The sequence below is a fragment of the Mchenga conophoros genome, linkage group LG15 (genome assembly GCF_057382185.1).
Source record: "Mchenga conophoros isolate Kocher_MC1m ecotype Shallow Benthic linkage group LG15, M_conophoros_male_GT1.1, whole genome shotgun sequence".
Classification (NCBI taxonomy): Eukaryota; Metazoa; Chordata; class Actinopteri; order Cichliformes; family Cichlidae; genus Mchenga; species Mchenga conophoros.
Genome location: NC_140540.1, coordinates 26,385,415 through 26,400,433, shown reverse-complemented (window position 1 = coordinate 26,400,433; position 15,019 = coordinate 26,385,415). Strand labels below are relative to the sequence as shown.

General features: G+C 42.5%; 1 protein-coding gene across 1 annotated transcript in view; it reads right to left on the bottom strand.

The window, feature by feature from the left end:
• Positions 1–1,472: 1,472 nt before the first annotated feature.
• The window catches only part of LOC146558487 (endothelin-2), a 37,934-nt gene continuing 24,387 nt past the window's right edge, over positions 1,473–15,019 (bottom strand). Inside the window, exons 3-4 of the mRNA XM_085247852.1 lie at positions 4,091–4,210; positions 1,473–4,008 (exon numbers count right to left, since the gene is read on the bottom strand). Of these exons, the coding sequence (XP_085103978.1) occupies positions 3,906–4,008; positions 4,091–4,210 (223 nt within the window). The 3' untranslated portion in view covers positions 1,473–3,905. The remainder of the gene's footprint in view (positions 4,009–4,090; positions 4,211–15,019) is intronic.

Genomic DNA, 15,019 nt, shown 5'->3' with positions numbered 1-15,019 from the left:
CAGAACATGTTCCCTCTAAGCCTGAAGGAAAAAAGAAGGAACACACACATGTAAAGGAAGCACTCAAAACGTGCGGCTATCCTAAATGGGCGTTCTTAAAGTCAGCAAAGAGGCACAGAAAAGAAGTCCAGACACCAGCGAGGGAGGATAAGAAGGACAGACGCAACAACATTGTCATCCCCTATGTAGCCGGTGTATCAGAGAAACTCAGGAGAGTTTTCTCCAAGCATGACATCCCGGTGCATTTCAGACCCAGCAACACGCTCAGACAAAAACTGGTTCACCCGAAAGACAAAACGCCAAAACACAAACTTAACAATGTGGTGTATGCTGTACAGTGCAGCGAGGAATGCTCAGACCTCTACATTGGAGAGACCAAACAGCCACTTCACAAGCGCATGGCACAACACAGAAGAGCCACCTCCACAGGACAAGACTCAGCTGTCCATCTGCATCTTAAGGATAAAGGACACTCTTTCGAGGATGCCAATGTTCACATTTTGGACAGAGAGGACAGATGGTTTGAAAGAGGAGTGAAAGAAGCCATCTATGTCCACTGTGAGCGACCATCTTTGAACAGAGGCGGGGGTTTACGACACCAACTCTCTGCCATCTATAATCCAGTTTTGAGATCCCTTCCCAGACGCCTTAACGCCCACTCACATCCTGGGCCATCTGACCTCAGGAATTCGCATGATAAGGTGGGGCCAGGTTTCACAATGAACACACCCGAAACTCTGGCTGATTGGGACCCACACCCAGTTTCACACCTTGGCTCAGGCGATTAGAGGATCATCAGGGGGTCCTTTTGTCCCTCTGTGGGGGGTCACTCCCACTAGGTTTATATCTGGGACTCTCCGCCATTTGACCTTAGAACTGAAGAAGCTTCTTGGATGAGAGGTGAAACGTCTTCAAGCAACTTAAAGAAGTCCAGACGCTTTTCTTTGCAAGCTCCTTTGACATTTAAGCCCTCTCTTCCCTTCAGCCCTTGTCGTGTCATTGATGTTATGTTGTCGTTTCCCCCTGCGTTCAGCCAGCCAGCCATTGAGTCTTTCAGTCAGTCGTCCAGCCAGCCAGCCATTTTCTACCTCTGTTCTGTTCACCCACTCCTTATAATAAACCTTCACCAGTCTTCACCTACCTGCGAGTCCTGCGTTTGGGTTCCTTCTTCCTCGCCTCCACACAACGCCTGACAAACCTGACCATTAGCTGAACTCACAGGTCCTCAGGTGTATGACAGGTCACTGCCTGTCATACACAGCTGCAGCTTACAGAGACATGTGTGTTTAAATGATTATTCATTGTTCTTCATGTGTATAGAAGAGCATCATAAAGGGTAAACATTTCTCTTTTACAGCCAAATGTGTTTGCATCACTTCTCAGGTTTTCTTTAACATGATGGAGGAATAAGTACTGCAGTGTGGTTTCATGCAATCACATGAAATAAAGGACAAAGAGAGTCTACAAAAGTATAAAGATATAGGTTATTATTCACATTCAGGCATCCATATCGAAAACTCTAACATTTCAACTCGAGTGAGTCCACCACTGTGCAATATCACTACAATATGTTACAATATGCATGTTTCTATGTACTGAGTATTTACTGCCATGAATTTTCAAATACTTGATAGGTGTAGGTACCATGAAGTATCTACTGTTTTTGTATTTTAAAATCACAGGCATTACAGCCTCAGAGAGAGCCAACAGTGAGCAGCACTTTCTGAGAGTGGAGAGAAGAAACTTCCTTAAACAGGAAGTGACCTCTGGGAGAACCAGGCTGCATCATTCCCTCACCCAAACAGGCTGTGGTGATTTCATTTGGGGTGCCGCTGCCACGACCAACCACAAAAACGGGAGTGAAGTAAAAGATGTTGGCAGATTATATTCATATTTGAATCTCTGTGGGTCGACCAGAACACCTGCCCAGCCTGAATCCCCACAGTGAAGAACAACGGTGCAAGTCAATGAGTCAAACTCCCAACGTTAGTTTGTTAGACCTGGGCAAGTATGATGACCTTTGCTCTATTTTAAGAAAAAATAGAGTAACACAAGAACACAGACACTCAGTTGAATGGAAATGGTGGTGACTTCCATTTAGAGGACTGAATCTGTCCCACATCCTCCACGTACACAGATTTCATTTATTTATTTATTTTTTTGCTTTCACAGTTGGCCTCGCTGCAAACGTGGAAATAATCATATGATGTTTCTCATTCTGTACATTCACCTTTATTTTAAAGGTGAATGTACAGAATGTTAATAATAAATATATAATAATAATGTTTGTAATCTGAACAGTCTATCATTGTTTTCGCACCTGCTCAGCTTCACTTTTATTACCTGATAGAGCACGGCAGTGACCTCACTCTATACCAAAATCTCACAACTCCAAAATATTAAAGAAAAACTGTTCATTTTATACTTTATAACCACATTACACAAAAAGAAAAACAGAGCTGTTCGCATATTTAACTGATTAGAAAGCAGACTCTACAGCTGAAGTTCAAAGCTTCAAAGTCAGACACATCGTTTCCTGTTAGAACAAACTGGCCACTCTGTGTGCTGAACTAAAATTATAATAATACATGAAAACACTTCACATTTTACACTTCATGATGTTCATAACAGCTCATTCGTAATCAGAGAGAAACTCCGAGAACAACACGAGGCCACGAGGAAGACTCTGACAAATCCAGGAGCTCAGGATTAAAGCTAAAATATGCTGCTTTGTTTTAAGATAAAAGTCTGAATATTATAAAGTGATGCTAAGTTGTGACATATTTAAGAATAAGTTAGCATTTTTACAAGAAGAGTCAAAGCATTTTACTGTTTTGCTGAAGTTCTGACATATTTCAAGAATAAAATTGTAATTTTATATCTGAGTCTTTATATTTTTAGATTAAAAATTTGTAGATTAAATAAAGTTTATACAGATTAAAACATTTGACTTTTTGATTAAACCACTGAAGCTGTAACTCAGAGTCATAACACTGTGAATATGGTGTTTTTGTCCGAAAGCTTTTAATCCACAGCTATTGTTCAAGCTGAAAGCTGCAAAAACAGGAACTGCTAACACAGACGTCTTGTGGTTGTACGAGTAACTGCAAGTAGTTTAGAATTTATCACCATTGTATCCATGGAAACAAGCTCATGAACTCATTTTTTGCGTCGTGGATTGCTGAGGTCGACACACTCACGGTTGATCAGATTTGTTGTGCTCATCAAGTCTTTCTCTAAATAATAAAAATTCACCACTTAGTTCAGTTTGATCGAATGAAATGACGACTTTGTTCTGACGTGATTTCATTGTGTTAAAATTGACCTGAAATTGAAGTTATCTCTTCTACTGGCCTCGGGGTTTTGCTTCATCGTTTTCTCAGATCGACCCAGCCTGAAACCCTCGTGAGATTTTATGATCGTATTTGACTGTTAAAAAAACCAACCAAATGAATCTACTTTAGATGACCCATAACCTCCTTCACAGAGGTAGCAACCCTATGTAGCTTCTGTGGACGACATATTTGAAACTCATTTGGAAAAACTCTAAACTTTGGACGATTTCAGAGATGTGAGGTTTACACACACTGGCCGGTCTGGAGCGGTTTCTGGTCCAGCCTGGATGGAGATGTGCTCCATCTTTCTGTGCTATAAATAAGCTGTAATCATCAGGTAACAGAAAAGTCAACTCCCTCAGCTCTAAAGAATCTGAGCAGGGCAGGATGCCAGCTAAATGTTAGAAAGATGAGCTTGTAAGTGATCAGCACTCCTGTCCTAACGCTTCACTGTTGTTACATTTACACAAACACACACTGTACATGTCCATGCCGAGTCCATTTGTTCTCATTCATAAATCAAGGACTTTCATCCAGAGGGGCTGGTGTCACTGGTTGGCCTCCTCTTCCTCAGGTCTGTCTGAGTGCAGGTCTGCTCCTCTTTTCCCAGAATGCAGTCTTGTATCCTCTCAGCTGTTTGTCCTTCTTCCTCTTCACAGGAGCGTTCTCAGCTCTGAGGACAAAGAGAGGACACGTCTCTGAGTGTTCTCAGTCCACAATGTGTCTTCAATAGTGTGTGTGTCACATGTGCTTACTTTGGTTTCTCCTGGACGCTGCAGAACTTCATGCACTCAGCATCCTCTGAATCCGTGCAGCGGCAGCGGCTCAACTCCCTCCTCACTCGCACCGATCCGAACCCGTAAGGCACCAGCTGGCTGGAAGAGTCAGAGTCAGATATTCACTGTCAGATATGATGGAGGCACTGCAAACATGCATTAAACACACTCGCAGTTCTCCTGTCCGTCATCAGATATGTGCAGAGTCTGTGCAGCGGAGCATGATCACGCCAGCAGCCACACTGGCTTCAAGTTAAATCACTGCCTGATGGCATTTCTGACATATTTTGGTGTTTTCTGTTCAGAGGGAGGAACTGATGATGTGCCCACAATCTTCCTATAAGACTGAGTAAACAAACTCCTAAAAGTTCTGGTTCCATATACATCTGCACCTTCAAATGTGCAACAGATAGGTCTGACACAGGAGGCAAGTTCTGCTGTCCTGCAGGAAGGACCTGCTTACAGATTTCCTTGTTTAGATTTAAGGGAATTTTTAGAAGAGAGGTTGAACAGGGTTTCATGCACTGGTGCTTGTAATAAATCCCAGTCTGTAGGCAGAGTAGTTAAAGCTAATCAGAGCCTTTGGATGACCGCAGTAATAAACATGCCGTTTACACTGCTCTCCAGGCAGCACGGCAGAAATCCACAGGCGACAATGTTCAGTCAGACTTTCATGGAACTTATCAGCATTTTGATTTTGAGCCGAATCAAATCCAAATAAATGTCACACTGAAGAACACATATAGTATAGACTGGACACTGAAAGCTCCAAGTCTGTATAGTCACATGGATTCTGCTTTGCGTTTTGGACTGCTGGTATGTTTGTAGAGAATATCACAGCCATTATAACAAATCCATCCTGGTATGGCCTCTTGAAGAGATGGCAGTTGTTAAGCTTTAGCATCACAACCAAAGTAAGACTGTGTTTCCAAATCTTACCGATACTTAGCGTCAGTTTGTTTTGATTTGAAGTGTGTAAGAGTATTTTTACTGTTGCAGCTGTTGCAGGTGAAGCTAAACTGAGTTAGAGAGTTTGTCCACACTAGTGACAGGTATCAAGCTCAACAAATTATGATATTCACTTAGTTCACCACTAAACTAACATGATGACTGAGGACGGTGATGATGGTGGCTGACATTTCCAGATGTGTTGGGAGCAGATCATCCTGTGCGGTCGTTGAGCAAGGTCACAGGTGAGAAGAGTAAGAAAGAGGTCATCCGTCGTCTTTGGTGAGCGATCTCAGTCGGTGACTCCAGCTTTCTCAGTGTATTATTTACTCTCTGTTATTTAAGAAAGGTTATTATTGTTATCATTGTCATTTTTGGGCACTTTTCTGATTGCAGCTATATTTATCTGTGAGCATGGTGCTGATATATAAGAGCCATAGTGCTTTCACACTTTGGCTTAAAGGATGCTGCCCTTTAGTTCTGTTTGTTTGCACTGATGTGTCTTCAGATTATTTACTGTTCGTCTCAAACCTTTGCTCTTACTGGCATGTGGCATGTGAGTGTGAACTCTGTGCATACATGACAGTGAGCACACCTCTGTCAGTTTTTTCTTTCAATAAACATGAACATTAGACATAATTGTACAAAATCTCTGGAAGTCGCACCTTTTATATCACTTTTATAATGAACATTATGCTATGACACGCTCTCTGTCAATACTGTCGGCATTTCACAGTAGTTTCAAAACTTCTGATGATGCCCTTCCAAGCGGTCGGAGGATAAATCTGCAAGGTAATGTGATAAATGAAGTCGTGGAAGGCAGACATATGAATGTGATGCTGTGGGTGTTCTGACCTTGTGCTAAAAGTAGCTCAATTTTATAGTTTCGTGGATTAAGACCTCACTCTTCCAGGTGAAAGCTGGCTGTGTGGCTCGGCTTAATTTTTTTTGCACTTGTTACCTTACTCAGGCCCTGAAAAAATGACTCTCACTCCCTCTGTGGAACACATGCAGACAGCTGTTGGTACACTGCTCCAGAGTTCAGCTGTTCATAATTATCTATCACTGAAACAAACATCAAGCATCTGCACCACATTTATGGCCAAAGACACAACAATGCTGCTTTTTTTTAAATACGCATTGAAACTGATATATCTCTCCACAACCCTGAAATCCGATCAAATATGTGCGCATGTAACTTCCTTAAAAACTTGTTTCAGCCATTGTTTTTACTGTGCAACTGCTAACTCGTGTACAATAAAGGAATTAAGCAAAAACCACAAACAGTTAAATAAATAAGTCAACAGTTTTTATACAGATGTACCATTAACTCGTGTGCTAATATTTTAAAGGTGAGCAATTTGATCAAATGTAATAACATATTCAAGTGTCAGTCACTCAGACAGTAGCGGACACGGCGGTTGCCCGGGGCGGCAGCGTGGTGGGGGGCGGCATCACGGGAAAAAAAAAAAAGAAAAATTACTCGTACTCATGCCGCTCCGACGTCATGCCAGCGCATATTGGGAATGGCATAGACACCGATCGGTTTTCTATCGCCCATTTGCTGTGAGTAAGGGTGCCCTCCGTTTGCGAGGTGCGCCTGCTGCTTGCGGCACAGGGAGGAGAGGGCGGGGCGGCGGGGGATTCTCTGGCTGGCTGGAGCAGCATCTAATAACCAACCCGCAAAATAAAACAAACAAACAAAAAAACAACAAACACGAAAACACCAGACATTATGATACAGACATATAATTTGCACCGATGGTTTTTCGAAATTCTATATAGTGAGCGCTAGAGCCCTCGGTGCGCCTGCTCGCTGCTGAAATCAAAGTAAACTTTATTGTCATCTCCGCTACATACAGAGAGACGAGACGACGAGGCTCCAGTTACAGCAGTGCAAGTAAACAAACAATGTATATAAGAAGAGTAAGAAAATAATATACACTTAAGACTAGGGGTAAAGGCATAGCCAGAGGAAGTGTTCGGCCAGGGCGCCAAACAGGCTAGGACGGCCACTGCGCTCAGATATGTGTTTGATTGTGTGGAGTTTTATTCTGCAGCTCAGACAAAGAAGAAGATGACCTATGCTACACTAATAAGGCACACAGGTGAGATCATCACATACAGAGGCTGCAGAGCACAATGGTAATGATTCTCAACACAGCACACCGAGTTTATATCTGAAACTCAATACAACATTATAAAACTAAACCACGTACAAGTGGGCAAGCCCAACCTAGCCCTGCTTTCCTTTTGTCAGATTTTCTAATGCCCACCTGGCCTGGTCTGAAACGACCTGTGATTGGCCAGAATCTCACATCACAGGGTGCTCCCCCTGCTGGTCTAAAATCAGGGCTGGGAGGGGGAGCGAGAGTGTAGTCCCCTCTGAGACTGCTTCATTTACAATTTGCTGAAACACTACTGAGGATTTTGTCTGTCGAGAGATGCCAGAAATATGTCTGCTAGAAAAATGAAGAATGAAGAAACACAATTTCGCTGAAGAAATTTATGTTTGGTGTTTAGATTTGGGCCAGACTTTTTGCGAAACAGTGTATATTTTTAACTTTCTGGATCAAAATAAAATGGCACACGGAGTTAAGAGAGATATATCTCCTTTGTGGAACTAACAACAACCCACAGACGTCGGAAAGATGACAAACTCCCCTTCTAGTTCAGCCAAGAGTATGAATAGCTATCTTAATCTTTAACAGTTCAATCCTTTTTGAGGTTAAGCTATCAGGCAACGTTCATAGACCATCAGCCAGAGCTTCATGTAAGCAACCTGTAGAGATCAGTAACCACTGATAAATAATTCAAACAGATAAACCAGGGAGCATTCGGCTACAGCAGTGGTTCCCAAACTTTTTTTGCTGGGCCCCCCTTCGTTTTACACAAAAAACGTTTGCGCATTAACACATCCTCCAACCACACACACCCATATTTTGCTCCATTGCGGTTTATTTCACACCTCAAACATTTAGTAAACAATTAAGTAAATACAAGTAAACTGGTAAGCTGCAATAAATGACAGGTAGTAATAAAATAAACTACTAACTCTTTTACGCTGTCCGCACCTACACGGGTATTTTTGAAAACGCAGCCGTTTCATCCACACGTAAACGGCGTTTCGAATCACCGAAAATGGAGGATTTTTAAAACTCCTTTTTTGCGGATGAGGAATACAGGGTTTGTCTGGCAACGTCAAAGGTATGTGCCTCTTTTCACGTCAGGCTGTGCGCCATGTTATTGTTTACATGAGATGAATTGCAGAATGGCAGATGGAATTCTGTTAATCTGACTGTCTTCAGGTTTTACAAGCAGTTACTGTCCCTCCATTTACAAAGGCAGAAGCTTCTTATTTTACATGTAGTTGTTTTTTTTTTCTTCTGTGTAATAATTTTCAACATTGCTATCAATACATTTTTCAAAAAAATGCCTCTCTGTGCAAAATGGGTTTAAACAGCTGTGGGATACTGTTTGTCCATGATTTGAACAGGGAACAAATTGTGGCAGGATCAGCCTGATATTATTTTTATCTCGCTGTAACTTTACTGTATAAAGAGCTAACGTCTCCAAAATGTCAGGAGTAGTTAGTCATTACAACAAGTGTTTGTGAACTAAAAATCAAGAATGTGGGATCCTGTTTGTCCGTGATTTGAAGAGCCCAGCGCTGCTCTCAAGAAGGGAAAACCAATTCTGCAGGGGAGACCTACCTCGGCACTTGTGCAGGTGAAACCAAAGGGCAGATATGCTTCACCATATTTTCTAGTCTTTGGCTTAGAATGAAGTTGGTTTGGAAACATATTCAGCTATGCTTCATCTCCTGCTTTGCGTTTCTGTGGGCGCCCGTGTAGCGTCCAAGCGTTTTGTTTTTTTCCTTTTCATACTGCGCCCCCCCTGCCATGGCTCTGCGCCCTCCCTAGGGGACGGGCCCCGCACTTTGGGAAGGTCTGGGCTACAGCATGCACATTGATGCTCTGCGGTCAGAAGTGAGTCCCTGCTTCAGACCCGCAATCAAAATCCTCGTCTCTGCTGCTAGTTTGCTATTCGTTAGTATTCCCTGGGCATGTTAAACGTTTGGAACATATTTCCCAGCAATCCATCAGTTACTTCCAAAAATGTACTCTCAACCAGAGTTTCATTTAACTGACTTTCAGACCTGTATTACAGCCAGACCACAAACATGACTTCGAATGACTGAGGGCGTTTATTTTCCAATTATGTCCATGTTAGTGCCCCTTATTATGTTCCACGCATCTCGCTATTTAAGTAGCGTCTCTGCAAACAGCCGCAGGAGTTAGTTTTCCTGCAGTGATTCAGCCCGCTGCTCATCCGTCTGGTGCCAGCGAGACCGCCAAGACGGACTTCGGCTAGGCAGCAGGTTTGAGGAGGTTCTGCTGCTGGATTAGTGGCAGAATTAACTAGACCACTGGAGGAACAGCAAGCAGATGCCGGTGGCTCACCAGCAAAACAGTTATCTCAAAACAAGCGGGCGCATCCGAAAATAAACCTTCACTGATGGTAAAAAACATTCTCTGTGTCTTAATATTACAAAGATTTGGATTTATATTTCAGTCTGAATTATCCTGACTGGAGACCTGAATGGCTTCCCCTTTTTCCTTTTCCTTAATTAAATGGCGACACATCTGGCTCTCGTTGCTCTATGTTACCCTTTCATCTCCCAGCTTTCCACTGCTTCTCGCCTCCTCCACGAGCACTCCTGTCTACTCATTTCTAAAATATCATTGACTTTCCTCTTTACTGCTTATTGACCTTCATGTTGTTTTTATGAGTCCGTTGGCTGCATTTGCTCATTTTTTTCTTTCCTTATGTGTCAAAGGGTTACTGAGCTCCTTTCTTAAGTTACAAGGATGAATAAATCTGAGTGACCTGAACTGTTGAACTGCTGCGATATGAGTTATGGCTCCACTGTTCTGCATACCTGCTGAACTCTTCTTTTCTACTTAAGGCTGTATTTATTCCTGGCTATCGATCATATAGATTCCCTATTGGCAGATAATGTAGTGCAGGTCGAAGGTTTTCTTATATAACTCTTATATAATAGTATATGTATTTTTTGATATTAGTAGTAGGGTCCAAACACTGAAAAACCTGCAATAACGCAACACTTCACTCTTGATTGCAGTGTTTGCTCACAGAGCATTCCTGAGTGTTTGGCTTATTTCTGCTGCTCCATTTCCCACAGCATGTCTTTGTCTTGTCTTTCTCCCCTCACACGTAACCAGTCATGGCAGATGGCCACCCCTCCCTGAGTCTGGTTCTGCTGGAGGTTTCTTCCTGTTAGAAGGGAGTTTTCCTTTCCTACTGTCGCCAAAGTTCTTGCTCATAGGGAGTCATGTGATTATTGGGGTTTTGTGTGTGGCATTGTAGGCTCTTTACCTTTCAATATAAAGCCCCTTGAGGCTGTGATATGATGCTATATGAATAAATCGAATTGAAAAGTGAATTAAGCGATTTAACTGTAATTTCTGTCATCATGTCTCTAAAACAAGCACCCAGTCTCCATACCCAACCTCTAATCCTCTCACTCCTACTTTGTTATTGTGACTTTCTTTATTTCTCTTTCAGACTTTCCCTCATGCACAGCATCTTCACCTTACTCCTGACTTTCAGACAGTCTCAGCCACGTTTCCATCTTCCATCTTCTGCATCATCACCAGCTGTCTCTGCCCTACATCACTTCAGCTTGGAGTCTAACCACCAAATACTTTATTACTCAATCTCTGAACAATTTCAGTTAACCTGTGCTTAAAACTGATTTAATGAAATTGTTAGACTTTCAGGTGTTTAAAAAACATCAATGATAACTGTTTAACTTACTTAGTTTAGTACAAACGTATGGAGGGAAAAGAATCAAGATTAAAACAATAGAAAGTTTCATTGCACTTTTATTTATTTGCATATCGCAGGCTCTGCTTCTGTGGCTGTCATTTGTTACAGAAGATACTTTTTCTTGAACAGACACCAAACAGCTTCTTGTCTGATAACTAATTCTTCCTGCATTATAAATCTGGAGGACATTTAGAGTTGGCGGAACAACATGTGCTTACATATGAAGTTTGTATTTCCAGATCTCATCACAAAAAGATGATCAAAAAAGTTAATTTTCTCAGTTTCAACGTTTGATTTAAAAAAAACATTATTTTTTTTTACTGTTCTTATTAAACACAGGTTTTAAATAATTTACAAATTAGTGCATTTTTTTGTACATTGAACACATGGGCTCAGTGTTTTGGTACATGAATTAATCTGTCTGGAGTCTTTTATTGTTAAGAAAACCAGATTTTACTTTCTTGTAATACTTAAAGAGGTTTAGAAAGCCTCTGACTCTCCAGAAGTCCGTGAGTCCCAATTATCTACAATCTTTTTGTTCTCCAACTACTGGGAGTAAATGTTACGTCCCGATGGACAGAATCAACTTTTGGAGATTTACTTACCTGGATGATCAAGCATGCATCAAGACATCTGTAAGTGAAGCATAGAGCTATAAGTGAAGCAGAGCTATAAGTGAAGCATAGATCTATAAGGGAAGGTATTTGTTTTTACCCTGTTCAATTCATCGTGTGCAATAAGCAGCAATGATGGATGAACCAGAGAGACTGTCTTTGTTATGTTTCCCTCTGTTTTAGTTCCAATCACTCACATGTGTGGAACTGAAATAACAAGTCAGCCCTAAAATATGAGGAGTGGAAAGAGATGTTTGTCTTCAGGCGTAGGAAGTAAAATGCAGATTGGCTGAAATCTGTTGAGACACACAGCATCAGCGTTTCATGGCCCATCTGCAATGAAAGTGTTTGGTGTGTTTTGGTCTTCTCTTCATTATTAAATATCTTCTGATTTTCACCTTTCTGTATTCCAATAGTGTTTCAGTCTGGTGTGTTTAATGTGTTCCTGTTCCACTTCCTGTTTTATTTTGGTACAGTTCTGTCTTGTGTATATTGCGTTCAGTCTTTATTGGTCCCCTGCCTCACTGCTTCGTCTACACTTGTGTTGATTTGCTCTTCATCTTTGCTGTGACGTCTGTTATCCGTCTTCCTGTTTTCATCCCGTGTTACTTATTTATATTTATGAACTTTGCTTTCTGCTGTCTTCTTGGACTGGTGCTATGTCTCAATAAAGATTTGCCTTGTTTGAAAAAAAAAAATTACTGTGTCCTCAGCACAGTAATTTATACATTTCTGATCCACTTCATGTTACATGAGATTTTAAAAAATCTAATATTCTTTCTAAAACCAGATTACCACGTTGTGCGTGGGAAGAAAACTTCTTTTTACAGTGAAAAAAACCCCCTAAACTTCCAAGCAAGCACCGAGTGCGCTACGACGTAATGGGAAATTCACAGAGAAACTCGCGGATTCTTCCACTGACCGCCGCGGCACACCTGCACCAGGGTAAACCTCCGATTACCCTACTCCTTCTTTACAGGTGAAAATAGAGCAAAAGGACCGCTAGTGTTAGGTTTTGTATTGTTGATTGTCATTTATGCTTAGAAATATTTAACCATATATGCTTAGAGGTGTATAATCAATTGTGTAGTGATAGGATGTGTGATCTGCAAAGGCTTGGTGTGCATTCCAGGAATGCACACCTACATCCTGGGAGCATGGGAAGAGGTCGTACCTTGTTTTATTGGTTTACGGTAGGATTAACGTAGCTATGTCAGTTTTAGACTAAGTGCTTTTTTACATATAGATGAACTGTTGGATTTTCCAGACCAGCAGGTTAAGGGAAGTTGTCTATGGGGCCATGCTCTGACACCCCCCCCCCCCCCCCCCACACACACACACACACACACACACACACAGGCAAGGTACTCTTTGTTTGTATGTAGACGTCATATGTTAATGAACCTATGCATATTCATGTAACCTGGGGTCAAGCGAAGGAACGGCTTTTGTCCGGTTCTCTCCCGTGCACGAGAAACATGAAGAACTTTGCCTACTTCGTGTCTTGCTTGCTGTGTAATTAAATTGTCTTCAACGTTCCAGCGAATAGGTTCAAGCTACAAACCTATCAGCTAGTCTTTGACTTTATTTATTTTCTGCTGTGTTTTACTTGCATCTATTTGAAAGAGTGAGTGTAAACACACACAAAAAAAATATTTTATGTGCTGGAATGTGCAGAAAATAGGTTTAAATATTAAACAAATTTCTTCCAGTTAGAGAATGTTGCATATAATTAAATTTTTGCTTGATGCATAAAGTTAAAAGATTAAAACTAATAAAACAAGTTTTAAAAAGAGACTTTTCCATTTGATTACATTTTGTATGATGGATTATGTAGAAAAAGTAGAATTGGGCTGAAAGATCTATCTGTCAGGGTCCTGGGTCTCCTGACCCAGCGTTTTAGTTCTTTGTGATTTTTGTATTATTGTACTTGGTGTGAGTTATTCTATGGTTTCTAGTTTCGATCCCTTGCCCTTCTCGTTTCTCTGTGTCCCCTCTGTTCTGTAAGTCTGTGTCTGCATGTTTGAGTTCCCCTCTGTGTCTCTCGGTTCTTAGAGTCCTCTGCCTTATGGTTTATGTCTCTGTGTTTCTTAGTTGCTGTCTCCACTGTGTCAAGTTTGCGTCTCTGTGTGATCCTTCCTGTTTTACTTTGAAGGTCCGTGTCTTATGTGAATGTGTCCTGCTTTGCTTGTCTCGTCAGTTCTAATTTCCCCCAGCTGTGCTCTCCTTCTGTGTCTCATTCTCCTCGTTACTTCCCAGTGTATTTAGACCCTGTGTTTCTCTGAGTCAGTGTTGCGTCGTACCCTCAACAAGCTGTGTGTGTTTTGCCTCCGTGTTACCAGTGTTTTGTTTCCAGCTCTAGCTCCAGTTCAGTATTTCTGCTTCAGTGTTTTAGTCCACCAGCGTTTTTGTTTGTCTTTTGGTGAGTTTAGTTTAGTAAGAGGTTTTCCCAGCAATAAAGCTGTGCTTTAAGTTGAACTTCTGTGTCTGAGTCCTGCATTTTGGATCCACCACTCCTGCTTGCCCGCCTGCCACACAGCCAACCATGACAGAACGACGCAACCATCAAATGGATCCTGCGGACTCACGGTCTCAGTATCTCGCGCAGTTGTGGAATTACTGCCGGGGCGTAATCCACGCTGAGGACACCCCCAAGAGACTCATTCAGGTGGTCTTTTTTTGACAACTTTTTGTCGTCCACCCTCTGCACAGCTGGTTTTTTGGACATTAACAGATTAAAACAACTAATAACAGCTCTTAGGGCTAGGATTTGCTTCGAACTGTTTGGCATGGGCGGTCCAGGCAAGGAAGGGTCAGCTGCCCTCCTGGAAGCCCTCGCTGCCTGGTATTCTCAGCATCAGCATCCTTTCCCATCAAGATTGATCACTAAATCATTCGATCCTCCCTTAAGAGAGAAACTGCATCCTCGCTGCATCCTCCCCAGTACACCAGTGTCACCTGTGTCTCCAGTAGCTCCAGTGCCGCCTGTAGCGCAGGCCCCAGTAGCTCCAGTGCCGCCTGTAGCGCAGGCCCCAGTAGCTCCAGTGCCGCCTGTAGCGCAGGCCCCAGTAGCTCCAGTGCCGCCTGTAGCGCAGGCCCCAGTAGCTCCAGTGCCGCCTGTAGCGCAGGCCCCAGTAGCTCCAGTGCCCCCGCTACCCGTAGCTCTGGCTCCAGTAATAGCGGTCTCACACATTCACTTTTTGCAGGGAGAAAATTTAAGGTCCAGTCAGGGAGTTTCTCGCGCTTTAGCTGCTTCAGGCACTGTTCTGCACTCCAGGGCTTCCCCAGAGGCTAGGTCTCGGTCCCCAGCTGATTCTGGACCCCTGAAGATTGAGCAGCCCTCAGAGAACAACTCCGTGTCAGTGCTGTCTGAGCAGGGCCAGTGCTCAGCACAGCACCCATTGCCTTCGTGTCTGCCAGAGGACTCCATGCCTGCTGGCTTTGTGATGGCTTCTGCTGGAGGGTCCAAGGGGCCCGTCCAGCCTTCATCTCG